Genomic DNA, 27,927 nt, shown 5'->3' with positions numbered 1-27,927 from the left:
GTTATCTCAAGAGTGAAGAAAAAAAGTACTTTCTTGATCTTCAAAAAAAGAACAGGGATTCACAAATTATAAGCTAGTGAGTTTGACATCGATTCTGGCAAAATTTAAGAATGTTTTAAGGTAATTATTAATAAGCAATCCAAAGAACAAATGATCATGAAGTCAGATGTACGATACTTTAAATAGGGGCCGTGTCAGACTGACTTGATTTCTTTTTCCATTTTTGGCAGGACTATGGGACTTGGTAGGTCTCTGGGGAATTCTAGAGATATTGTTGACCTAAACATTTTAGCAAAGCATTTGATAAAGACATAGTTTTCATTTGGAAAAAGTTGAGACATGGGCTAAGTGACGGTAGTTAGGATTCAGATGGCTGGCTGGATGTGAAGGACAGTTATTAATAGTTCCGTGGCTGCTGTGAACTCAGGACAGACACCAGAGATCTCTGCTTCTTGACTGTGTGCTATTTAAGGCTTTTGTCAATGACCTGGATAAAAGATGATATACATATCAAATATATAGGTGACACAAAGCCAAGAGGAAGAGTAGGTCCTAGACATCTCATGAGGATGGGGTAGAAAAGGCCCCCGCAGATGGCAGCAGTTTGTACCACGTAGTGGAAGAAACACAATTCCAAGTACAATTAGCTCTGCTATAATGCTTGTTTTGAAAATGTGAATTTGTTGCATGACTGATTAATTAGGGAACTGGAGCATAATGTGAGTTGTGTTTGCTTATGCACACCTTTGAAAACAGCAAAACACAGAAAACTGTAGCGCCTCATAATAAATCACAAAGCTGCAACCTTTCCGAGTTTCACTTCCACAAGTACACTTCCGATCCTTTTTAAGAACCATATTTATTATCTGATGGTTCAGTAGGAGCTTGGCTAAGGAAAACTGCTCTGCTTCTTCCCCTTTCCCTATTCTCTATCATGGCCCCAAAACAACCACTTTGCCAGTCGGTGGGAATCAGGATGCAAGCTGAAGCCTGCAGACATTACCACTATTTATTGTAGTAGTTACGCATTCTTAATACTCAATTAACATGTATGAAATTGTTATTTGGTTCCTATGTTTTTATGGAACTTAAGGAGTGAGACTTTTAAGTGCAACATTGTTATGGAAGGGCATACATTATTATTCAAAAGGAATTGTTATAGGAACATTTATATATTGCTGTAAGATTTGCAAAGAAGTATGCTATGTTTGAATCTCATGATAATCCTATGAGGGAAGGTGGTGTTATCCCATTTTACAGATGAGGAAAACTGAGACTGGGAATTTAATTTGCCCAGGGTCACATAATTAGTTTCTGAGGTGAGATTTGAACACAGGTCTGTCTTCTAGTCCATGGCTCTCACCACTGTGCTATATAGCCATCTCCAGGATAAAAAAAAAAGGGCAATGAGGTGTCGCTTTATATTAAGGTGTGAGGAAATACAGAAATCCAAGGAGCATAAGAACCAATGGAGGGAAAAATATTGTACTGGGTAATGATGGGGAAAACTGATTATATTATATATTCCCAAACCAGATAAATTCTTGATCTCTGTTAATTTGCATTTTCCAGAAGCCTGAGAAATGGAGGAGGTTCCTTCTAATCATTTTCTAGCTAAAGATTAACAGGAATCTTCAAAAGATGATCTGTTCTATTCATCACATCAGTTGACCTCTTCTGGAGACTTCCTACCTCATCAATATTTCCTAAACACAGTACCCAGAACAGAATGTAGTAATAAATGCTCCAGATTTAGGTCTGACCAGGGTGGACTGTGGGATTATCCCTTCCATTCCTACAAACTCTGCTTCTGATAGCAGCCCTTTGCTGGCTGTTGACTCATAATGGTGGTCAATTGACTTCTAGATCTTTATTAAAAGAACTGATTTCTAGTCCTCTTTTATTAGCGAGGTTGATTTTTTTTTTTAAACTCAAGTGTATGATTACATAATCCCTATTGTTATCTTATAAATTCAAGCTAGTGCGCCAGCCTGATGAGAGATCTTTTTGGATCCTGCCCTGTGTCTTCTGGTGTTGGCTACACCTTTAGCTTTTCAGCCCACCTACAAATTTGATGAATGCCATTTGTAGTTTTATCCAATTTTTTGACATAAATATTAAAACCGCTCAGGACTAAAGTACAAATCTCTGGGACATGGCACTAGAGATCTCAAATCAAATTGTTATTGAGCTGTTAATGCTACTGGATCTATCCTTTCAACTAGTTCTGAATCATTTGGTTACACTGCCATCTTGATGAGATTTAGATTTGGGGTACCCAAGGTTTCTGGTGGTCAGGGAGTTAAATGAGGTCTAGTGGCAGGTTCAGGGAGTCAAATGCAGCCCCCTGCAACCCCTGAGAATTCGGCACAAGAGTAGGGAGTTAAATGAAGTCTAGTCCTAGGGCTGCCATGTTCTTTGCTAATGAGAGATAAATATAAGATCTTTTCTGGTCTACTTAGAAAATCCCAGAGCACCAGCAAATGGAGATAATAGTGCCAGCAAAGGAATAAGACAGAAAATGAGGGGCAGCTAGGTGGCACAGTGGATAGAGCACCAGCCTTGAATTCAGGAGGACCCGAGTTCAAATTTGGTCTCAGACACTTAACACTTCCTAGCTGTGTGACCCTGGGCAAGTCACTTAACTCCAGCCTTAAAAAAAAAAAAAAAGAAAGAAAATGAATTCACAAAAGTAAAAGTTGATTTTTTTTCAATGCCCCCAGCCATTATTCTTCACTGTAAAATTACCTTGTATTTCCCCCACTAGAATATAAAACTTTTTGAGAAAAAGGGTATTTAAAGGGATATCAACATAAATTTAGAATGGAAACAGTCAGGGGCAAGAATAAAGAGAAGGGCAGAAGATGAGCAACAAAGATCAAGGAGCTGGGCCCAGTAAGAATCAGATGGGAAGATATGGGGATACAATAACCAAGGGGAACAAGCTAAGGAGGGCACCAAGGAAAGGTTTAAGGAGGTACACTTAGATAAAACTGGATTGGGAGGGAAGAGGAGCGAAATAGGATTAAGCTAGGTGGCTTAAAACTATCACCAGGATTTAAGTATCTTATTTGATAGACCAGAGAGTAAGTTGTGGCTAGAGATAGTAAGTGGCTGAAAGTCATAACTTGAAGCCCACTGTTCTTGCTATTGTGACCTTTCCTATCTAAGAAAGATAGGATTAGAATCAGATATTGATTTGTCCAGATCAGATTTCTAACTAAAGAAATACATAAAAAGGCCCCAGGATATCAAGTGACTTGGCAGAAATAGGGGCTTGGGTTCTGGCTATAAATCTATTTAACTCAACTCTTCTGTGAAACACTTTGGAGGTAACAGTAAAGTTCATGGTTGAGAGCATTCACTTACTGGTAAAGAGTTTCTTGTCTCCTCTATGGCAACAAAGAGTTATGCCAGAAGTCCTTAGTTCGGTTGTTCAGGTTTAAAACAAACAATTTTCTAAAAACAAACTAAATGCCTGTAGTTCTGTTCCCCCTCCCCTCAGAACAGGTACCCTTAACTCCCATGTATTTAAAAATCACGATATTAAAATATGACCTGATGTGACACCTTGGAAATCTTCCAAATCCCACCTTCTTAGCTGTTTTCCTGCTCCTTCAACAATGGCGTTCATTCTGCAAGAGGAAATCTGAAGGAAAAGGCAGTTTTCATTTTGTTCCTGACTTCCGCTAGCATTTAACCTTTAATTTTTCCCTGGCTTGGACAAAGTATCAGAAAAAAAGACATTTCTTGTGAGGAGGAAAGGGAGTGGAAGACAAAAAGACTTTTATCTTCATGATTTTATTTAATTTAAATCTCCTCTCCCTTTTTAATGTCCAATTGTCTTTTTTAGAGCTCCTCTGAAGAACTATTAGCTATTCCTTAAAATGCACTAAGATTTCTAAATCAGGCACAGTTCTAAGACCATGTATCTAGGTAGCAGTTGTGTGCTGCAGCCTCCTTCCACCAGATGTATAACTATACAGTAATGATGATTGATGCACACAACAGACTAATGACGGTTGGTGTGTTCTTTTCTAGGACAAACCACAACTCCTGAAGGCCAGCTTACCGCCCAGACCTGTTCAGGAAGCCCAGAATAAAGATAAGACTGATTCCACCAACTGTTCTCTTGGTGAAGAAGAGGTTGACTGGCAATCCCAAGCCATTTTGATGAAAAACCAAATTAATGAAATAGAAAAGTTTCTAAATTTGGAGAAGTCTAAAGAAACCAGAAAAAGAAAATCTGAAGAGTTATTATTATAAGTAATTGAAAAAAGTTGAATACTGAATGGATGCTCTTTATAATGTAACTAGTTAACTAGAATGCTGTATTTTGAACCAAATAGGATATAATGTAATTAATGTAAAAACATCCTCACTTTACAACTTTGTTTGATACAATGAAACCACTTTATTCCTTCCACTCAAGGATCCAATTCTGTACATGCTTCCTTAATGAGCAGCCATCCTGTTTGGCAACCTTCCCTTCAAAGATTAAATTCTGTTTGTTTAGAAATCTTGACTCCTTTCTTCTTCCCTCCATGAATCCTTCCCCCTTTGTCTTGATGCTCCCTCACCTCAAAAGAGTTTCATCCAAACAGCCCCTTTCAAGAACAAAACTTTCAGCACAGAGATCAACAAAATGTTTTCCTTTCCGTAATTTATTATTTTTGTTCCTGAAATTTCTGGTATAGTATTTTTTTTTATTTGAAATTTGAGACAATAAACTTCAAGACGGTATCAAAATTTGTTTTAGAATGTTTTACTATGATTTAGAATTGTCTCTAAAGAGAACAAAACCATGCATAAAAATTTAGGTATCAGAAAGGCTGAGAAGGCTGTTTTTCACTTGGTTCAAGTTTTGTTTCCAGGCGTTTAGTGTGTCATACAGTTGTTGCCACTGCTGTTTTCCAAATGTCCGATGTGTGCTATGACTACAAATTGAAGAATCAAAAGAAAGCGTTAGCATAATAGTGTTTCACTCTATAATAGCTTGAATGTTCTACTCTTATTAAAGGCAAAGCTGAATATAAGAAGAAAACAAATTTATAACCTCGAATTCGAGTACTGTGAGATTATAAGTATGCGAATATATATGCATACACATATATACATGTACATATTTAAAGTCTTCACCATATTGATTCCAGACCTTCTCTTGCTCTGCAGAACTATATAAAGCAGACACAAAAGTCATTAGTATTCTTGCCAATGCTGGGTCATTAAATGAAATGTGCTGGAAAATAGGACTCTTTCATTAAATAAGCTAATCACATTCAGTCTGAACTTAATAAAAATTATGATAAATAGCAACTATTTAACCACAGGCAAGTGATAGGAACAATGCCTTGCTTCTAGTTAAAATAGTAAACAGATATATAATAAGTTAAATAATTAAAACATTAACTTGTTTTCCAAAAATCACAAAGAATTACATATCTTACCTGACAACTACTTTTTTCTGTGTTTGGTCAATTTTGCAGTAAACCATCTTAGTTCTTACAGCTGAAAAGAAATTTTTTAAAACAAAAAATTTAAGGAATGTTTATAAAACAGAGGGGCTACATACTTGAATAAGCACTCTATCAGAAACCTTTATGTAAAATCAGAATAGAGAACATTCAAATGTGTTTCTAATATTTTTAACAAACTAGATATTCCAAACTAATGACAATCAAGGCACTTGAGAATGAAGGTCATGCATTCATCCTATAGCTGATGTGCCAATCTATTAATCCAATATCCTGTATAATTTTTATAAACTGCTCCTTTTTACAAACACATCCTATTTTAATGGCAATAAGAAAAAAAAAAAAAAAACACACACACACACAAAAACATTTTCTATAAATTATAGCCTCAGGTCACTGAGAGCCATTTAGACACTCTTCGTGTTTATAAGCTTTTGCTTTATAAATTAATTTTTATTTACTGAATTTGTCATTGGAAATTCATACACATGGATATATGTAAAAACGGAAAACCATTTACATAGCTGAACACTAAGTCTTAATGTAGCTGAATTGCTTAATATGCTACTTTTTGGGGGATAAGGAATATAACCTAAGTTACATGCAGGCTAAATGTAATCTTTACTGTTTTAGAGCAGTATTACAATATATGGTAAATCCTAATCTACCCAAAACAATGATGTCATATCAAAGATCTAGAGCATTAACAGAGCTAAACACAGATCTCTACAAAATAGGACTCTTGCTTTGGAGATTTCCCAAGTACATTGGAGGAATCAAAACTCATGTTTAGGTATTCCAAATATAGAAGACAATTAACTCTTAGAAAAAGATCTAATGGCCCTTACCATCAATAACAAATGCTTCCACGTCATCAGCTCCAATCTGAAGTTCTTGCTGCATTGTATCAAAAGAGATTTCTTTATTCTCTACTGCCATTCCCATAAAAGTAAGAAGTCTCATTTTTGCCATGTTCTGTTCATGTAACAAGCCTAAAAGATAAAAAAAGTATTGAAGAACAATAAGGAATACAAATTTTTAACTAAAGAAACCAACATTTATAACTTAGTCTAACCTGATAAAAATTTCGATTAAAGAGAACATTTGTGATTAGATACTAATTATGCTCAAGTAACTTGAATAAAAAAACCACTCAATGTTTACGAAGTGTTTTTATGTGTACAAATCACTTTATATAGCTCAAAAGTCCTATGAGGTAATCTGTACTGAAAAACTGCATGTTAAGACCAAATTTCATGTGAAATAAACCTTTCAAGAGATAACTTTTCTTGCATTATGAACAGTAGCAGAGCTAGTCACATAACGGTAAAAGACAGTGAATTAAATTTTTTTTTTAAAGGTACTTTAGAGAATTAAAACATTATTTTCCTGTGGTGCTTACATTTACTAAATCCACATTCTATTTGATATCAACTCTCTTCCAATCATTATTTATTAGCTTTTATGTTAATCCCATTTGTAATGTCAAATTTTAATTTTCTAATTTCATTAAATTTCATAAATTTTATTTTCAAATGTTACAATTTTTCCTACCTAGCATATGTAAAGCAAAATATATGCATCAATGCCAACCAACTATAGTTGTTAGCTGAGCAAGTTCTATTTCCATGCTTCCTGATTAGTTGAACATCAAAAGCAACAATTTTTATAGAGAATGAAACACAATAATTAGTGCTACTTTCTTTCCAATTAACTTTACCAAAAGCTGAAATATATATAAGCAAACTTGTCCAACCTGTTCATTTAATGGTCAATAAAAAACACTGCATCTTACATTCAACTACAATACATAAGTTGATAAAAAGATTGGTGCTCTAGTCAAATGCTCTATCTCACAGATGAAAGTAACTTGTTGAAAGTTGTCTGGGCCTAACATTTAAAGACTGATAGTTAGAAATGCCAACAAGTATCTATTGGGTATGGACAATCCAGATTACAAAAGGGACAATCTTGTGCAGACTTGGGACTTCAAAAAGCCAGAGATAACTTCATCAATAGTTTCATCGCAAAGTAACAAAACAAGTAGGAATGAATCAATACTTTTAAAGAGAGACAAGTTTCCAAAAATTAATCTAGAATTCTTTTCTCTTTGATCATCTGTTAAGTACAAATAACAGTCTTAATGGCTTCAACATTTATGGATTCCAGTTTGTTCATATTGTCTTAAAAAAAATTAATAAGGAATATTTCTTTTAGGCAACTTGTTAATATAGAGACATTAGCATTCTGAAAATATTTAAGTTTGAAATTTATAACATTCCTACATTAATGGAAGATCAAGGAAGCACATTAATACAGGGCATAATCTTGTGTTAATTAGCTACAATTATGTTGCAGGCTCCTTTATCTGGCACAGATTCAACAAAAACATGATCACCATAACTCAAATGAATGAGGTACACCAGCAACTATTGCTAACTGGGCTTAATGGAAATCTACAAGCATCAAAAAATCAATTAGTGCACATTAGCCCTAATTAACAAATGCAAATGAGATGCTGATTAACTTTCTGAAGCAAAAAGGTAGCAACTGAATAACATCAGATTAAATGTGGACATGTTAGGGCGATTCAGTTGACACAAGATTATGCTACTGTTGGCCCAAGTTGTCAGTGTTAATGAAACAACAAATTCTAACAGATGCCACCTGTAAGAAGCTACAAAAGCTATTCAACAAGACAGTGTCTACACCTATTCAAGTTTTTAGTCATCCTCAAAGACCTAGAGTTACAATCTTTAATGCACATATTTGATGAGCAATTTTTAAAAAAATTGATGCTATACCTTAATTCACATATAAAGTCTTTTGCAATGAACAATTTACATCTCCTAAACAAATTCCAATGGCACACAGTGGTAGAGTTCATTACTTAAGAAAAACCTGTGAAATTTTTATATATACTAAAAACCAAGCACAAGCATTTTACCTAAATAACTTCTCAATTAAAAGGGAATATGACAATGCCAAACTAAAACGATTTTTTTTAGAAGACAGAGGATACATTTAAAAGTATCCAAGAAATAAAATTTAACTGCTGCAATTTAAATTGTATAATCAGCATAAACTAACAAATCCTAAAAGAACATAAAATACTTTTTCCCCCCTTATAGGAAAACAGCTGGTGATTCTGACAGTTTTCTTTTTTGAGACAAAAAGACCAAACCCTTCAGAGCTATCCTCAAAATTACCAACTGTTAAGCCAACATTGTTTGTGTAAAAGGCTGCCCGCCCAGCTCTCTGCTTTGTTTTGGAAAACGACACACTATTTTCAAAGATGAAGTCACAGTATTCAGTGTCATATTTCAATTTCAAAGTTATAAAAAAAAAACAAAACAAAAAACTCATTTTATGGAAACATTTATTCATTACTAATATGTCAAAACCTTAATGCAGTAATAAAAAAATTTGCATCATTGAACAATTTCTGCATTGTCACTGACCCCTGTCCTACAAAGCTGCAATATAGAGAACGCAATTTTAATGCATGCAATAGCTTATGAACCAGTGCTCCTTTGAAACAGTCAATTACACATCAATGGGGGAGTGTCAAAGTGTTAATTACTACTCCTTTTTTTCCATAGTGTGTAAATAAAGAGGTTGCTGACATTAACATTCCATCACAGAGCTTCATGCCATGAAACAAATTAACTGGGGCACAATGTGGTTTTCTGGGTCTAATGCCCCTAGCAAAGCATTGCGTAGAGAGACACATTTGCCTGTAGTTTACCTTACTGTACCTTCAGCCTTATGTTTTGCTACTTAATCAATAAGCAGGGAAAGTTTAGACACTCTTCTCCCCCCCCCCAAAAAAAAAAACAACAAATCTCTTCCCTGATTCCTACCTATGGTTCAAATTTATAATATAAATTGGCAAATATGTAAATAGAAGCTAATGGTGGGATATAGATTTCAAAAATCTTAATTGTGTAAGCCTTTATCCAGACCTAAAACAGGCAGTGAGAGTCCCAATTGAGCTTATTCTAAAAATGTTATGGATGGGGAAAATTCAGAGTAATCCTAAAGTCTTATATCTGACTTATATGGATTCTGAGGCCATAGATAAAACCCTAAAATTGACAACATCTTCACAAACTAGTTGTTTTAGACAACCAGTCCATGAAACCAATTTAAGCACTAAGTTATTTTAGGACCTTTTTTTAACTTAATGATACAGACTATATTATTTTTACATGGAAGTTTGAAGAAAATGGCTTAAAACTATGCCTCAGGAAGAAATGAAAACCCTGAGAGATTAGATTCTGTTCAAAGAAAAGAAGATGGTTTTCTTAAGTCAAAATGAAGGCAACATTTTCTTCAGTCACAAAGCCATGTGGCTGTTCCAGGCCTCTAGTTTCTCATCTGTAGGTCAATCACGTTTCTTTGTATCACCACTCCTGAATCGCCAAAATTTCATAAAAGCACACGAACTATGTCAACACAATGCCTTGCACAAGGCAGATGCTTTCTAAATGTCTATTAATTGATTAAATGGGTGAGAAAGTTAATTTTCCCTTGTGCTGTGAGTTATATGGATACAAACAAGGGAGATAGAACTATTCAACAAATTGCCACCAACATGAATTTCCATAATGATGGAAACATTCTACTCAGTCTGCTTTTATAAGGAGTATTTTTATTCCAATATCGAGAAAAAATTGCTTTCCTATTGTCAAGGCAACTTGTTCATTTAGATACTTCTAGACCTAAAGGCTGCTGCCTAAAGCAGAGGCAGCAAATGCAAACTCCATGGTGAGTCCTGGTCATAATATAATTGAGAAACATCCTACACAATAAAAATACACAAAACCATAGCTACTTTTTTTTTTTAAACTACGGTTTTCTATATTTCTCCTCATTGGCAAGAATCATTGTAATCCATGCCTCTGGCCTAAAACACTAAGGATGTCAGGGAGTCACTAACTCTATGGTTATCCTATACCTGTTCCCAAAAGCTGACTCATTTATCTACAAAACCATGTGGAATTTCAAGAAAAAGGTGCTAACAATATCATTAAAGTCTAGTACATGAGTTTTAATGTTCTTGCTTTGAAATTTGCCTGTCATGTTAAAATGTTTTGAATGCATGTCAAACTTAACCCTAAGTAGTTAAAGTTAAAAAAAAAAAAAATACTGGAAAATAAAATTAATTTTTTCAGAATTTCAGATAGGTAGATTTGTTTTGTTCTAACCAAATATTTAACCTTTCAATCTTAATAAACTCTCAATATTTTCTCTTAAAAATAAGGAAAACTTTCCTTTGGATTGATGCTCAGCAGCATATTCAGATGTTTAACTTCTTTTCTTTATGTTTGGTCCCTGTCTTTACTACTCCTCCCCACAGACACTTTCTAAAGTCTACACTATCATTTTCAACATAACTTTACAGCAATCCCATTACACTGATATTCCCATATTTGTAGAAAGTTAAGAACTGGAAGAAATTTATAAATTAGAGACCTGAGGCCTAGAAAAGTTAAGGATTTATGTCAGATCACAAGTAACAAGAAAGATGAGGCCAAAGCCCAGGTTCCCCAGTTTCTGTGCTGATGATGTTTCCATTATGTCCACTGACTCATCTCTTTTCAGTTTCCCCCAAATAAGCACCTTTCCTCTCCCTCCCCAAGACTTCAGATAACAAACAGGAGTAAAATGACAATGTACCCTCTCCCATCCCATTTCAAATAACAAACCCTCTCAAAACTTACCAAGAGAATCAATGAAGTCTTTATTATTCTGGTAAAACTTAACATAGGATGCCAATTTAGCACTCACGAAAATGGTTAAAAGCTAGATAAATGGAAGAAAACAAACCAAGGACATGGTAAAGCATTATATAAACAGAAAATAAGTCATGACATATTTAAGAAGTTTTCAAACTAATTATCATTACTTCTTGTAACAGAGTAGCATAAGGTTCTTTTAACATATTCCTCTAATTTGCTTTGAAGATTCATTTAATTAGGAGAAAGCAATAATTCATGGTCAAGTCTCAATTATCCATGTTAATGGGGGCAATGGCACAGATAACAGGAAACAAACAGGAAATCTGAAATTCATTCAAACCTGCCCTTGGAAAGGCATTTTGACTTAATGAATTCCAAAAGATTTTTCTCCCCAATTATGTTTTATATTCATATAATAATGAGGTCAGTTTCTTGAATATATTGTCATTATTATTGTTGTTCAGTCTTGTCTTTTAATAACTCACAGACCATAGCATAACAATACTGTCTGGGGGGTATTCTTGGCCAAAACACTGGAGTGGTTTGCCATTTCCTTTTCCATGGATTAAGGCAGACAGGTTAAGTGACCTGTCCAGCATTGTATAAACAGATAACTATTTATAGTTTATAGCTAGTAAGTGCCTGAGGTGGGCTTTAAATTTGAGTCTTCCTGACTCTATGCCAAATGTTCCAACCACCAAACCACTAAGTTGACTCCAAGAAGCAGTCTGAATAGAAACATTTGCTTAATATTAGACTGCACAGCCAGGGAGGTGACGGGGTGTGGGAGAGGACAAAAGCCCCATCTAAACTTGAAATAGACTGTGGTGTGGTTTCTCTCTCTTATCCATACCTTCTTGTTCACATTTAAATTCAATGATCACAAAACAAAATCAGATATTGTTTGGTGATGTAACTTTGTGAAAGAACATTTTCGTGTTAAAAAGATGAGCTACTTACATCATGAATAAGCTCCCCTTCCAAAAACTTGACGGGCTTTAAAGTAAGAAGGTGGTCAAAAAGGAAGGCATTTGGATCTTTCAATGCTCTTACAATACACCTAATGTGAAAACAAAACATCTTATTTTTAAAGATAAGAATCTTTTAAGAGTCCACTTGTTATTTTCACAGCTTTTTGCAGAGCATAGCCTACTTCATTTATAACATCAAAATGCTGTGGCACAGCAAATGGGCAAAAGCCAAACACATAAAACCAGGGAAGATACAAAGCAAAGAGTTCAAATGTAACGGCAATAAACCGAGTTCATAAGGCCCAGATGCCTAATTAAAGAACTCAACTATTTCTCAGCAGAAGCATTACCCAGGTTGGGCCTCTCCCTTCCTAGTCACATAAATTGACTTATTTTGAAAGCATCAAATTTTAGAGTGTTGACGAGGCACCAGATTTTCCTAACCTTCACAAAGTGCACTCATTAGGAAGGTCTTAGAAAACTTAATTACTCCAAACTATTCTGAAGAATTCCTGATGAGCTAGGAGGCTTCTAGGGTTCTTCAATTGGGGTGAGATGAAATCTTAATTCCATACAAGGAGCATAGTTTTCAAATTTCATGTGGTTCTTTCATGAAATTTCTGATGTTCTAACACCCCCTTCTAATGTCTGTTTATAGATTTAATTATATTAGACTCTGTAAGTAACGCAATCATTTGACTTTTAGCCATAGTCACAAATTTGGCATTAGTGTCACAGTGTTTTTAATGTCTTAGAAAAAAGTTTAAAGACTCTTCTGAAGTACTCTAACAATTACCTGTGGGCATCAACCCGAGCCTGAGAAGCATTGTCTTCTGTGTAACTTCCTAACAATTCCACCATGACTTTTGAAGCAGTGTCACTAAGGGAAAAAAAAAAAAGATATTGTTTTAGGAACTCTTGAAAAAAAAAAATCACTACAACTACTATCCAGTTATTTCTGTAACTTCATTTCAAATTATCTTCAAAAGGATGTGGGTGAGCAATTTTACCCAGCAAAAAGGGCAATTTAGATAAATTAAATTTGGGTTTTTATAAAATATTTATCTTCACTCTTCATTTTAAGCACCAGTCAGAAAAAGCTTTTCCTAGCTAGAAGAAACAGGTTTTTATTATTTACTAGAGTACTTTTTATACACATATCTGTATACAATTAAGGAAAAATAAGTAGAAGCTTGTACCACTTATTTAAAAAAAAAAAAAAATTGCTATTCTTAAGGAAAAAAACAAAACAAAAAACAAACCCAAATTAAGTTTTGCTGGAAATCTTTTTCTTTTCAATTTTCAGTCAGAATTTGTATCCTGATTTAAAAGACAACATGTAAATGTAGTTAAAAAAAAAAAAAATGCTATGGCTCATCCTTTAACTCAAATTTTTACCAGTAATTTTTCTCAAATAGTGAGTCCTTATTTCAGAAGCTGGAGTCTTTGGGTTTATCACTGGATTACTGTAGCCACTGACTACTGTTGTCTGGTGAACCTAAACTATTTCTCATCCTTCATATCAACTAAGAATGATGTCATAAGTTTAATGTCCAGTTTACAAAATGAAACATACTAAGTGTAGATTGCAGGTACACTGGAGAAGTGTGCTGCTATGTTGGCCTGGGTCATTAACCTTTCTGAGACTCACTTTAATCATTTCAAACAGATATAATAATAATGGCACCTTCTTCAAAGGATTCATTGCTTCAGAATGAATGAGGAAATCTACACTTATCTCTTCCACTTCACAACTTTCCCCATCATAGTTTTGATATATTACAGGTCAGCATAAGAAAATAAATGGAAATTTTGTGGAAGTAGCCGATGACCCAAAAGTTTACAAACTCAGAATCCATAAAATATATAGTCAGTATGATATAATATCAATTCAAATTTTATAATAATGTCCTGTAAACACCCCATAAAAGAAAAAAAAAAAATTAAGATTTCTTCTCTGGTATGAAGGGAAGGCCAAAAAAATTTACAGGGATTTTCCAGACTGCAGGAATATTATGCCTGTAATCCCTGAAATAAATCTAAAAAGTAAAGTTGCCACCATTACCAATATTCCCACTTTATTTTTATTCATAAGTAGCTATCTTGTGGCATCACCACAAACATTTGGCTGGACCACTTAAGCAAACATTAATGATTTTTCTAATGTATCAATTTCATTACAGTCTATCTTATAAAATGATAAATTTGTGAAACTCAGGTTGACTTCCTAAGGGCATAAGTTTTCAACAATTAGTCACAAATCTAATTATAAGGAGAAGCTCACTTAACAAACTTCTGAAATGCTATGATGAGAAGATCAATAAAGGTCAAATTTTACCATTTAGTAGAAAAATCCCCCTTTTAGACTCTGAGGGGAGGAGAGATAAATCTTTTAAATAGTTCTTTTCTGGTTAAAATTTTAAGTAGCTTAATAACCAGACTGGCTTAGCTATCATCGAAGAGTCTATGGAAAGCTGGAAGGGATCTTTATGATCTGGATCAAACTATCACTGTACAGATGAACAAAGAGAAACTTATAAAAGGTAATCTGCTCATAACAGTCAGTAATAGAATTGGGATTCTAACTTGCATTTCCTCATTCCTAATCTAGTGTCTTTTCTTTTCTTTTTCTTTTTTTTTTGGCAAATGGGCTGACTCCAGAACTGGGGATGAGGGCAGTCAATTAGCTCACAACCATGGTTTTTTCATAGTCCAAACAAGGTCAAGTCCCTTCCTTTCTTTAAAAACCAAGTTTGAATTGTCACACACAAGGAGGTTCGTTCTCTAATCACTAGCATTGACATAATTTGGACAGTGAACCCTGGTTGAATTGATAAATAAAAGTAGGAACTCCGGGCCAGCTGCCTTAACAGCAACACTGAATTCAATATTTAATAATTTTATATCAATGACATCTAAGAAATTGAGAATGAAGCTGCTCAGAAGCAGTCCTAGACTACAAAGTGATAGCACCTAGTCAAGGAGAGGCCTAGTGACAATAAGAACATTAATAAAGGGTAAGGGTGTGTGTATGTGTGTGTGTGTGTGTGTGATGGGGGAGAGAAGTAGAGACAACATTGTAGAAGAACCTTATCATGCTTATCTAAAATGCTATTTGAGTGCTTGCTGAATACCTTGCTACTTGAAAAAGGATATAGTTTGTTTCTCATGATAAACAAAATTTTTAAAAATTGTAATCCACAAATGGTTCTGACATCTTAAAAATGCTAAGACTGGAATTCTGCTATGAGATTTCTAGCATGTTGGAGATGGTGCCTACCGATCCAGGAGAATGAATCAGGTCATGAGTGCAAGGTCACTGCTTATTTTCTTTTCTGCCAAAGAGGGGAAACTGCTGGGAAAAGCTTTCAGATTTTTTAGCGTTCAAGATAAACAAACTTCCAAGAATTTCCTACAGATCCTATGTAATAGGTTGTTGGCAAAAGGATTAATATGATTTTAACTCAAGTAATATTTAATAAAGAATCAAAGTAAACCCACCCATAACAAAAGATAAGGGGAGAAAGGCAGAACACTGTTTTTCTTGAACTTTTAGCCACAAGAACTAGAGTAAAAAGGTATGCTGAAACTATTTTGAAAACCAGTTTTTTCAAAATAAATGAAATAATTTAACAAACTGCCATGGATGATAAAAGTTCTGGGCAGTCAGAAGTTGATATGATATTCCAATCCCAGGTTTTTAATTTTGAAAATGAAGAGCTACTCTTCACTAGTAAAAACACTATGTATTAATCCCATTAAATTGCACGAAACTTATCATTTCTGCATATGCTATTAAGTCAGTTGTACTTACAACAACAACAAAAAGCCCAACATTTTGGGTGTGAGAAATCTGTTGGGCTAAAAACTACCCTTAAAATTCCCATCTTTTGGAAAAGCTTAATAGGCACCCATTTAGCACTGTCTACCACAAAGTTTTGTCTCAAAGATACTGTTTACACAAGAAACTTTGATTGTGTTAACTTTGATTGATAGACCCCCCCCCTTTGCCATTAAACAACAGAGATAGCACTACCATGCACCAAGACATCAAAGCACCATTAAATAATAAACTTGGCATAAAGCTATGAAGCTTGAGGATTAACATTTGCACCATTTTCTGAACAAAAGCAAGAGTTTTCCTTTTTTTTAGTGTTTAAAGATTGCAAAAAGATTCCACTATTAACTTTACAGTCATATTTCTAGATTGAATTGTTTAACTTAGAATTAAACGAAGAAGCTCTTAAGATAACAATCAAAACAGATGCAGTGAAAACCCATGTTCAAACTAAGTAGGGTAAAATGCACAGAATGAGATTTATGGCAATTTCATGATTTAGAAAGTGAAGCCAAACTATTTGCCCCGCTTAAATGTTATCCAATATACCTGTCCCTCGCCCGCCTATAATCCCTGAACCATTTAAAATCACTTCATTAGCTCCGAGTACCTTTTCTTGCAATCCACAAGTGCTTCATAAAGTAACCTCAAAAGAGTATGTTTTTTTTCAGTGTTGAGGTTCCAATCGGAAATCCATTTCCGAACCTAAAGCAATGAGAAAAAATTTAAAGCTAGCACCACAGACTAAAAGAAATATCATTTAGAACTTCCGACCTTTTTCTTTTTAGCAATAAAATTTAAATTCTTCCTCCCCCCCCCCCTACAAGTAGGAGGAATACTCCAAGAAATAAACTTACTTGATCCAATTCAGTTGGAATGTACTGGATGGCTCCACAAGATGCTGCTACTTTAATAAGACTGCAATATACTGTGTATCTTACAGGGGTATTCTTATCCATTCCATGGAAAAGATTACTCAACCTAGTCAAAAAGAAAAGATTAAAACCAACATCTACTACTTAAGATTAACTTGTCTTCTTTTCTATATGTACAGTGTTAATCATTAATGTCTAGTAAAGATCAATACCAATATAATTTCCCAAGATGACTCTACAAGTGGTACTATGAAACTATTTCCTCAAATTCCAGCCTCTAAATTTTTGCTTACAATTGCAGTCTCAGGGATGGACGTTCACCTTCCCGAAATTTAACCAGCTTTTCGCACAGGCTTTCAATCAAAGCTTCTTGCTTGTCAGGCTCCAGGATCAAGAGGAGTGATACAACGCTGTTCATCACACTTTCGACATCTATACAAATATTAGTGGTGCAATCAATTGGGATATAATAATGCTAATGCTTTTGCTAAAGGAATGTTTATATATGATAAGAGTATTGATAAGAATAAAGACCTTTAAATAGGGTTCCAACCTGTAAAAAGGTCTAATCCGGTTCCTTGTAACTCTGTGCCCAGAGAGTTAAGAGATTCTTTTTCTTCAACATGTTGCATAAAAAATGAAGTCCTTCATCACCTCAAATTATGCTAATTTTTTGAATTTGCAACATTCAAGGAACTAGAGATACATATACACACATAATTTATATATTCACATATAAATATCTGATGACTTATTATCAGCTATATACATATACACATTTCACTGGCATGCTGTTCAAGTGTAAACTATCTGTTAGATTTGTATAACTTTTCAGGCTTTAAGACTGTATTCATTTAATTCCAAAGTAGAGAAGATAGTTTAACTATTTCTACAAGTTTATGGTACATATGGAAAAGATAAGAAGCCAATAAAAAACCCATCAAGTTGAAATATAATTGAAAATTGAATTATGAGTGGGCCATTTTCATTCTTGACTGTTATATGTTAAGAAAATCTAGTTAATATAATTAATGTTCAGATCATTATAGCTTACTTCTAAAGAACCTGAAAATAAGTATTTGGTTTTTTAATATATATATATATATATATATATATATATATATATATATATGTCAGCAAGGAGAAAGGAAAAATATTCTTTAGCTTTCTTTTGTTCAAACTCACTTCAAGATTGTCCAATATTAAGGGTTTTTTACCCATTTTTGTTTGGATGCACTTTCATCAGTGTAGATTAACTTTACTAATCTCAGTTTGGCAATATCTCTATCATCTAGTCTTTTACTTCAGGCACTGAAAGGGTAAAAGTACCTTACTTTAGCTAGTTCCTCCTGTCAGAGGTAGGTGATCAAATTAGCTCTTCTTAACCGGACTAGTCCTCTCTCTACTATGTACAGCACACTGCTTCTCCTATTGTAAGATATGATGGACCTTCTCAGAATTTTCCTAGCCTAATGAAGATGGGTCTTTAATAAAAATAGGCACCCTTCACCTGTTAACTGCTGTTAAAATATAATGTTTGTTAAAATAATGTCACTTAAGGGGCAGGACCGAGTCAAAAACTGAAGCTTCCTTGACAAGGAATGGCATAAAATCTGGGGAGGCTGAAGGATGGCTAACAGTATTTATACATCTGCCCGGCTGGAGTCAAAGAAAATCAAAGCTGAGCTGGGACTGTTCTCAGGAGATTGGCCTATCATTTCATTCAGTGGGCTCAGATACAATTTGGAGGAATCATGCCTTAATTACAACATAGGTCAAAAGACCTGTACAACAAATTTTAAAACAGCCATCATAGGAAATTTTAAATCATAAATTTCTTATAAACAGAAATAACATGCTCAATGAAATGGTACCTGTGAATTTTCTAAAAAAGAACATCAGGGACAAACCTTTATCATCCTCTTTTAGACAAACATCACACGCTTCAATGATCTGAGCTAAATCTACATGAAGTCCACCTTCAGAGTTCTCTTCTGAGATTTCAGCTCCTTTAGATTTCAGGTAAGCTCGAAGTTCTGCAGCCTATCAACCCGAAGAAATTGTATACAGGATTTATATGTATATATACATACACATTATATATCTCTATATCCAGATGCCTGCCCCTATGGACATAGAACTATACATACACATACACACATTCACAAACTTGTTTAGAAAAAATGGAAGTCTATAGTTATTGATCAAAAATCCCTCCATTTCAGAATTCTGCAGTCTCAAGTGGTTTTCCTTCAAAATGGGAACGCTATCATCACTTCCCTACCCCCCTACTCTAAATAGAAATATAACTACAGTCAAGCCCCTAGTCTGTACATAGCCATGGAAGATCAAGGGCTACATTAAGCTCTTTTATGAAAAATAAGTGAATAAACCTTTACTTGTGTGCTGGCTCAACTACTTCCCAAATGAATAATGCACTAGGAATAATGAATGATTAGTCTTTGAGGAGAAAAATAGCTCAAATTCAGAACTAGAATGACACTTTCTACCAAGAAAACTACTTAGGCCACTTCTTTAGTCAATGCCCCATCTTCCTGTCTTATCCCAATCTAGGACTTACTGTTATACCTGTTCTTGTTGTAACCCTGGAGTCCTCTATCATATTCCATTGGGGCAGGGCTCTCTCTCCCTGCCCTCTTAGACAATAATCAGCTAATGTACTAAAATTCTTGAACTAATGAGATAATGGGAGAAGGCTTTTAAGTCTATAAATGTAAAATGCCTTACAACTTTATCTTTCAAACTTGCTCTTTTTATTTCAGTCCTTCAAGTGCTAGTACAGATGGACTACTAGTGAGTGCCCTACCTATCAAACTATATTGTATTTATCTGGATTTATTCTGGATATATTGATATATGTATTACTTGTTTCTCTCATTGAAACGTTCCTTGTTGGTAGAGATTTATTTGTGTTCCTGGAACTTAGACTTAGCACAAACTGGTGCTCAATACTTGACACTTAATAACTAAATGAATAAAAAAAACAAAAACAAAAAACAAAAAAACCAAGAAACAACACACAACTTAACAAATCTGTTATGCTTACCTGTATACATTAAAAATTAGTGCATAAAGTCATTTAGAGGAGCTTATTATTACATATTTAGAATCAATGGAGATAGATATAAAATGTACACATATACATATAATACATACAAGCTTTTCAAAAAGTTACAACCTAAGGATATTTAAAAATATGACATCTTCTTTGAGAATTTTATGATTTCTGAAATATAGAAAATACAGTGATAAATACAATGTAGTACCTTAAAAGCATTTACAAATAAGCAGGAAAAATGTTCTGTTGCATGGGGAAAAACATTTTGTTTGCTTAAACTACCAATAAAAAAAAAATTTTTTTTAAAGGTTGAAATTGAATTGATGAAATTCTTTCCTTGTTTTGGGCAGAAATTTAGCTCTTTAAATTAATAACACCAGACAGCTTGAGAGTCCTTTCAGCTTCCAAGTTTCTATGATTCTAGAGAGCTCTTCTTCCTAATGGACACATTTTCTGAACACAACACTTTATTTAGCAGCTTAAAAAAAAAAAATAGTTTTCACTATTAAACAGGCAAAGCAATATCAACTTATTTTGCCATCATCTTTCCTGGATGCTCCCTATGTACCCGACATTTAATAGGACCAAAACAGACCAAACTCTACCATATCTAAACTTCCCTACTTCAAGTAAATCTTAAACTGCCTCTTCACCTCGTTTGTAATTTCAGCCCAAGGTCCTTGACTTTTTCCCCAATTTTAAACAACTCAAATTTTGTCTTATTCTGTATCTATATCTCTAGTTCTCTCCATCTCAGTTCAGGCCCTTATTTCTCTTAATGAATTTCCCTTCTTCTAGTCTCTCCTCTTTGACCATAACATCCTCCCTATTGCTTCTGAGGAATAACTACATCACATTCAATATCTTCCCATTGCTTCTAAATGTACACTGCTCCACCTAGCATTTAAAGTCCTCCACAATTTGGGTCCTATTTGCTTTTGTAGTTTGTCATGTTTCACACCATTCGGTTTCCCTTTAAAAACTCTACATTCTAACCAAACTGGAAACTAAGTTGTTTGTTGATGCAGCATACAAACCCCACTTTTGTGCCTCATTCTTTAAACTCTCTCAAGCCACTTTTTACAGTTGTGGACTTCTAGATGCACCCTGTCTTTCTTTGATTCCTTCCTCACTGCTAATAGCCATTTCCTTCTAAAATTATTCTGTATTATACTTATCCATGTATGACATATCCCGGTATTGTGTGGGGTTCTCAAGGGTGGGTACAATATTTTGTTCTTTTATTTCTAGCACTAGGACAATGTTGTGCATTGTGGCACTTAATATTTGTGTGCTGAATTATCACAATTTCTGAATTAGGTTTATTGACTTATAAAACACAAATCTTTTTATGAAATCTTGTAAAAACATTTCTTTACTAAATTTGGCCTGAAATTCAAAAAGGCTCTCTACTAAAGACTATTCTATAGGAACTGTATTGCAGATAAGGAGGAAAGGAGCAGGGTGCAAAAGTTGTTTGCTCAAGCTGCTACATTTCTATCACAGGCAAGGAAAGTCACCTAACTGGCAATGTCTTTAGCAGAACAGAGCTGAGTATTCGCATCTTCTAGGCTTCATCCCTTTTAGATATTTCCCTAAACACCTCATGTTTTTAAATCTTATGGTGCAAGGATATTTCTGCGTTTTTCCTTTTTTCCTTTACAGAGGAATAACAAAGGAACATCAAGGGATATATAAATATAACCACAAAATTAAAAATAGGAATCTTAGTCTTAAAAAGCAACCACAGAGGCAGCTGTTGGTACAATGGATAGAGCACCAGTCTTGAAGTCAGGAAGACCCAAGTTCAAATCTGGCCTCAAGACAACACTTTCTGGCTGTTTGACCCTGGGCAAGTCAACCCCAGATTGCCTCAGCAAAAACCAAAAACCAACCCCCCCCAAACAAACAACCCCCCCACCCTATATATTTAAGTCTCTATCTCATGTATTTCCCATTGTCTAGTATAGGCAATACTTGTCAACCAGCATTTACTAACTGTATGCACTCAAGATAAATGCTGGGGAAAGGCAATTAAACAGTTCCTGTGAGCATTTAAGGAGCTCAGTCCAATGATGAGATGGGGGGAGGGGTAATTGCAGACAGGGACACAAAATGCAAAACTTAATAGATATAAAGGTCTTGTAAAAGTCAGGCAATCACAGGAGTGTGGGGCTGCTGCTACCCTTCTCTTTCAATGGATTCTTACGAACCTAAAAGAACTGTTCCAAGCTGCCTACTGTGTGCAACTCTGCCTCACTTAAATCCAATTTATGTAGTCATCACCCTGTGATGTCATTGGCCTCTTTAAAAACGAAAGAAAAAAATATGGGTTTATGATTCTGGAGGATCTGGGTGGTTGGGGGTGGGATTTGAGGATATTATTATTATGTGGAATAGCAGGAATGGGGCATTTAGGAAATGGAACAGGTTCACTCCTGAAAGTGTTGGTCTATTCTCCAGTAATCATACCAAGCAACGTTGTCTAATGTTACAATTTTACTTGTCTCAAGAGACAGAAATACGAGCAATGGATAGATATTATGAAGGGGCAAATTCTGGCTTGATATAGGGAAAACCTTAATAATACAGGAATGGACCGCTTCAGAAGAAAGTGAGTTCCCCCAGAAATCTTAGTTTGGACTTAATGGCCTAAATTATCATATATCTATACTTTTCTGTTCATTTATTGTTTTCTTCCAAATAGAATACACATTCATTGAAAGCAGGAATCTATTTTTATTTTATTTCTATATGCCCAGTGCTTTGTCCATCAAGAGCTTTAAATGTTGGTTAGCCTAGAGCACTCCCAAAGTTTCTTTCTCTATGATTTTGTGAAGGTAGTACTGTGACTTATGTGAGATACACACCAAAATACGTTTCAAACAAATCAAAAGATACTTTTTGTCCACATGTTTTTCATAGTTTTCACCTGTCATCTTCAGTGTCCCCAAGTGCTTTTTTCCCCTGGGGCAATTGGGGTTAAATGACTTGCCTAGGGTTATACAGCCAGGAAGTGTTAAGTGTATGAGGTCACATTTGAACTCAGGTCCTCCTGACTTCAGGGCTGGTGATCTACCCACTGTGCCAGCTAGCTGCCCTGGATGAATCAAATTTAGAGCAGCAACAAATCATGATTCGACTAATCTACTATTTCAAAAATGGGAAAAACACGACTTGATTTAGAAATTATATCAAAAGACAAAAAATGATTACAAGGACACAAATTCAAAAAAGGGAACTTAAAGGTCACCTACTCTCTCATTTTAAGAGGTGGTACTGCTGCTTGCTATAGCAAATAATGGACCACTCTATGACTCAATTCCCTTAGTCTTCTCTGACAACTTATCCCCTCTATCATCCATACTTTCTCACCTTTAACCTCTCTCTACAGGCTGCTTTTCTACTGTCTACAAATACATCCAACTTCCTCATCCTCAAAAAACTCACTGAATCCATCTGTTCCTGCTAGCTATTGTCCAGTATCTATCCTCCCTTTTACAAACCAGCTTCCTTTCCTTTTACTCTTCAATTTTCTTCTGACTTAATCAACCCAAACTCTCAAATCACTGCAGATCTCTTTAATTGCTGAATTTAATAGCCCCTTCTCAGTATTCCTCCTTCTTGACTTCCCTGCAGTGCTCAATCACCAGTTTCCATATCACTCTGTCCTGTTGCTCCAGTCATTCAGTTTTCTTTGTTGGAGGTCCCACAGTGTTCTATCCTGTCCCTCCTCTCCATTTTTAACACTTCACTTGGTGATCTCATCAGCGTCTCCATAAGATGCCTCTGGGATCTAGTCATCCTGACCAGTCTGCTGACCTTCTTTTCAACTCTTTAAATGTCTCTGACATCTCAAAATGGATATTCCATAGACTTAAACTCAACATGTCCTAAACGAAACTCATCTTTCCCCTAAGCCTTCCTCCCTTCCTAACATTGTTATAATCAAGAGTGCCACCAGCCTCCCAGTCCCTCAAGCTCAGAACCTGGATGTCCTCCTCCTCCCCTTCTCATCTCTGACAGACCTATTCAATGGCCAGTCTTGCCTGTGCTTCCTTTAGGCACACACCTAAACCCTGACCCTGGGGCAGACCCTCACCACCTCATGCCTGACCAAAGCCCCTGCCTGTGCCAATCCATCTTCCCCTCAGTTGTCAGTGACCTTCCTGAAGTGCAGGTCTGAACACCCTCTGGTTTGCTTGTAAAGGCTTTCCTAACCCAGCCCCTGCCATTTTTACAGTCCTCTTCCCCCACCCCCTGTAAATCTGTCACCCAGTAACGCTGGCCTCATTACCTGCAGACTCTAGTGGCTCTTTTAAGTCTTGAACAACCTCTCCTTCCTCATCTCTATGAAGACCCAAGTATTTAACTGTATCTTTAACAAAGAGCAATAGGAAATGAGGCTAATTAGTTCCATCCTATCACCCCTTTCCTTTATTTCCAGCTCTGACCCACACCTTTTCAGTCCCTCCTGCCAGTTAGGCATTGCTTAGTCCACTGTCACCTTAGAATCACAGAACCCTGGAGTCTGAAGGAAGCACCAATGGCACTTCGTTTTAATTTGGACACAAATCTTCTATTTATTCTTACTTCCTAAAACACTTCATTACTTAAAATTCTAACTTCTTGTTAAAGACTTAAAAAAAAAAAAAAGTTTGAGACTCCAATTCATTTTTTAAAGTTTAGTTTTTTAGTCAGTTCCTTTTGGTTTTCAGTTTAGACAAGAGTTTTTCACAGGCCACCTACAAAGCCAGAAATAACATTATCAAAAAGAATTTCAACAAGATTCAAATGAAACTATTCACAAAGAGTGACATTTTACCTTAAATATACATCTTATCACCTGATAATTAGCTTTTTTACAAGGACAGCACAATGACAAAACAGTTCTTCAAACACAGCCCCGTTTCCCACCTCCCTGTAGCTGCCTGTCCCACATATCTCTAACGCATCCTTCTTCACACTCATGTCTCAGAACCTGGTTTTAAAGCTCAGGAATGCCTCAGCTTCTACCGTCTCCCCATCTCCCGTCACTTTGTACTTTACTTTTAAATATTTTGTACAGGCATTAGCACACATGATATCCCCACACATAACACCTTCCTTTGAGGGAGTTTTATTTTTGTCTTTGTATCCCTACACCTAACATATAAAACCACTGATTAAACCACAGGAAAAACACCAAAGACAGGCATTTCATAAAAATACAAGTTTCACATGGATCACACAGGTTTCCCACTCCCCAGGAGTAGCTCATAAATTAACATAACAAAAAGTACAAGAGGTGACCGCCAAGAAACAGTGCAAGCCAACAAAATGGACCAGTGCGATTCTGAAAGTGTAACATACATATGTGAATAACGCTGAAAACCGCAGCAACACTTTGGGCCCGGGAACCGCTGGGACAGCGGAGAGGGGGCTAATTTAGGAGCCGCTTTGTTCCTCTGGTATACATGATAATGCGATCCGATCCTTCACTACCCCCTCGTTGCTGCCTATCTATAGTGCTCTAATCATCAGCTGCAGCTAAACTGCGGATCTGCAGAGAGAGGATAGTTTCCCTGTCAGGCTTTAGGAAGAAAGCTGCAGGGAACACAGGCTGGGTCAGGGTGCAGATGCGGAAGCCGAGGCTCAGAGAGGCCCGGCCTCTCCTCCCGCTGCCAGGGGGACAATGCTCTCTCCCCTACACAAAATCCCGGGGGCTGCCCCCTCTGCCTCCTCGATAGGCTGACCCGGCCCCGGCCTCCACCTCTCATCTGCAGCCGGGCCCAGGCCTGACTCCCCCCCTTAGTGCTCTAGGCCTTCTACCTGTCACCCCGTTTATCCCATCTGCAGCTCGTCTGTACACAGCTGTTTCCTTATCGGCCTACGCTCTCCCAGAGAGGAGAAAGGCCCTTAAGAAGTGCTGTTTGCACGACAAACACGTGTAGACAGACTCGTCTATGCATAGAAAACGCTTTTAAAACAGCCCTGGTCCACCCGTTGGAGTCACACCCAGTGCTTGGGGAGCAGATATACACAGTGTCCCCAAGACTTCCCCATCTCCCCGCCCCCCACGACGCCTCCGGCTCCAGAGCTCCGCAGGGTCACGGCTTCCTGGCTAGGAGGGAAGTCAGACACCATCTCTAGTCCAACTTTCCCATTTTACAGATGAGGAAACAGGAGGCCCAGAGAGGGGGCGTGACTCGCCCACGGTCACACAGCGAGAAGAGGCAGAGGCGGGACGGAGGCCGACTTCTCCGTCGCCAATCCCGCGTGGACTCCGCTCTTCTCCAGGGCTCGCCCGGGGGAGCGGCCCCAGCGCCCCGGGCCGCCACGCCGGGCTCCTCAGCGCGCACTGCCCTTCAGTGCCCGGGAGCCCGGGCCCTCACCCAGCCCCAGAGCATCCCGCCACCACTTCCCGTCCCCCGACCCCCACCCGCTCCAGGCCTCAAGCTCCGCCAGGCCCGCCGGGCCAAGCCCAAGCTGGCGGCTCTCTGACTCCACCCCCGCCCCCGCCCGCTCCGCGTTTCCCGCGCCCCGCGCATTCCCCGGCGCCGACCTGGTCCTCCTCGGTAATGTCGATAAAGGCCGGGACGCTCATGACGAAGGCTCTGGGCTCCGCCGCGGCCTGCGCTCGCTGTACCACGCCGACCGGAAAAGAGGCCTGCGTCCGGCTCCGCCGGCGCACAAGTCCTTCCGGGTCACCGCAGAGCGTGTCATGGGAGCGGGAGGAGGCGGGGCCGCGGGCCCGGGAGGCGGCCTCTTTCTCGCGCGGGTCTGGCGGCCTGGTCCCACCCTGCCAGGACTGGACTCCTCAAGGCCCAGGGCAGCCGCTGCCCTGCCGGGCCCCTCTTCACAGCATCCCCCACAGCTGTCCTGGGGAGGCCGAAGGCTGACCCTCCGTCCCGCCTCCCCCTCCGGAGCCCCGGAAACGGCTTCCGGCGGGGCTCGCCTCGTTTTGTCCATGCGCAGAGCCGCCTCCGCGGCCCCTGCAGTGACCCCTCCGGCGATCCGTCTGTCCGCACGCCCGGGCGAGAACGAGAGTTAGAACATTCCCCTTCTTCCTCCAGACTGAATCCCGGGCGCAGGCGCGAGGTCGGGCGGCCACAAGCAGATCCAGGCAGGGGTTTCCTGGTCATATCGGGGCTCTCCGAGCCCGAGAGAGCCGAGGTGTCCTAGACTTCTATCAATTCGGAGCAGGAAAGGGCTTAAGAGGCTGATGGGAGGCCGATAACCCTCTGCGTGTTCTGGGCAGGCCACTTCACTCCTGTCTGCCTCAGTGTCCTCCGCTGTAAAATGGGGACAATAGAATAGGCCCTTCCCCCGAGTGGTCGTGAGGGCAAATGAGTGGTCATCTGTAAAGCGCCAATGGAGCGCTCAGCCATCTCAGCCTGCTTTCTTATCCACCAAACCAAGCCATTCAGAAATCTGAGCTGGTCCGGGGCCCTGGCCAAGCCAGAGCACAAATACACAGAAACTTTGCAAAGTTGGTGAAAATCACCCAAAAGCTGCATTCTTGTGGGATCCCAGGGCGGGCAATCCCTTCTCACCTCAGGTGAAGTCTCCCAACCCCCAGCGTCCACCCCGGGAAGATCCTTTGCAACCCTAGCTGACCTGGGCCTATCACAAAGTAGGAAGGGTTGGCCAAATGGTCCAACCGCTAGTCAATATCCCTGGCAGGAAGCCAATCTACTTCTGCCATTTCCACCGTTGCTCCCAAATCCTCCCCACCTTCGCATGACTCCTAAGTTTTGCATTTGCAGCCTTCCCTTTCTGGCTTGCTAGACTTTGTGTCCCGCTGATGACCTCATGTTTTGACGTTGGTCTTGTTTTTTTCTTCTTGCATTTTCCCCAAGCGTTTGGAAAGACCATTCAAGGGGTCCAAAGAAAAAAGTAAAATCCAAAGGTTGTATCTTTATACCAAAGATGGCAAACATGCTGCCCTCAAAGGAGGCCCCCAA

At 37.7% G+C, this 27,927-nt stretch overlaps 2 protein-coding genes across 3 annotated transcripts in view; one reads left to right on the top strand and one right to left on the bottom strand.

Annotated features, from left to right (window-relative positions):
• Positions 1-4,630, top strand: part of CCDC73 (coiled-coil domain containing 73) — a 133,044-nt gene extending 128,414 nt beyond the window's left edge. The window contains exon 18 of one of the 2 annotated variants that reach the window (XM_074272547.1): positions 4,042-4,630. In XM_074272547.1, the coding sequence (XP_074128648.1) occupies positions 4,042-4,266 (225 nt within the window). In that variant the 3' untranslated portion in view covers positions 4,267-4,630. The remainder of the gene's footprint in view (positions 1-4,041) is intronic. The other variant, XM_074272548.1, reaches the window with a different exon arrangement.
• A 16-nt stretch (positions 4,631-4,646) lies between these two features.
• On the bottom strand, positions 4,647-27,046 carry EIF3M (eukaryotic translation initiation factor 3 subunit M). The gene is made up of 11 exons (XM_074272550.1): positions 26,526-27,046; positions 18,813-18,945; positions 17,196-17,334; positions 16,885-17,008; positions 16,638-16,732; positions 12,986-13,069; positions 12,179-12,278; positions 11,201-11,282; positions 6,323-6,466; positions 5,448-5,508; positions 4,647-4,937 (listed from the first exon to the last, which is right to left on the bottom strand). The coding sequence occupies exons 1-11, from the start codon at positions 26,565-26,567 to the stop codon at positions 4,817-4,819; spliced, it is 1,125 nt and encodes a 374-aa protein (XP_074128651.1). The 5' UTR covers positions 26,568-27,046; the 3' UTR covers positions 4,647-4,816.
• Between the last annotated feature and the right edge of the window lie 881 nt (positions 27,047-27,927).

The sequence above is a fragment of the Sminthopsis crassicaudata genome, chromosome 6, assembly GCF_048593235.1.
Source record: "Sminthopsis crassicaudata isolate SCR6 chromosome 6, ASM4859323v1, whole genome shotgun sequence".
In the NCBI taxonomy this organism is placed as follows: domain Eukaryota; kingdom Metazoa; phylum Chordata; class Mammalia; order Dasyuromorphia; family Dasyuridae; genus Sminthopsis; species Sminthopsis crassicaudata.
The sequence above is the reverse complement of the archived record's forward strand: the minus strand, read 5'-3'. Positions and strand labels throughout refer to the sequence as shown.

What these genes read in the sequence shown, in the direction of transcription:
- EIF3M (XM_074272550.1), bottom strand. Translation starts at nt 26,567, where the DNA reads ATGAGCGTCCCGGCCTTTATCGACATTACCGAGGAGGACCAG. An exon ending in CTTGTGGATTGCAAGAAAAG is followed by an intron (nt 13,070 to 16,637) that starts GTACTCGGAGCT and finishes TTTTTCCCTTAG; the next exon opens with TGACACTGCTTCAAAAGTCA. An exon ending in AAGGGGAGCTTATTCATGAT is followed by an intron (nt 11,283 to 12,178) that starts GTAAGTAGCTCA and finishes CCATTTATCTAG; the next exon opens with CTTTTAACCATTTTCGTGAG.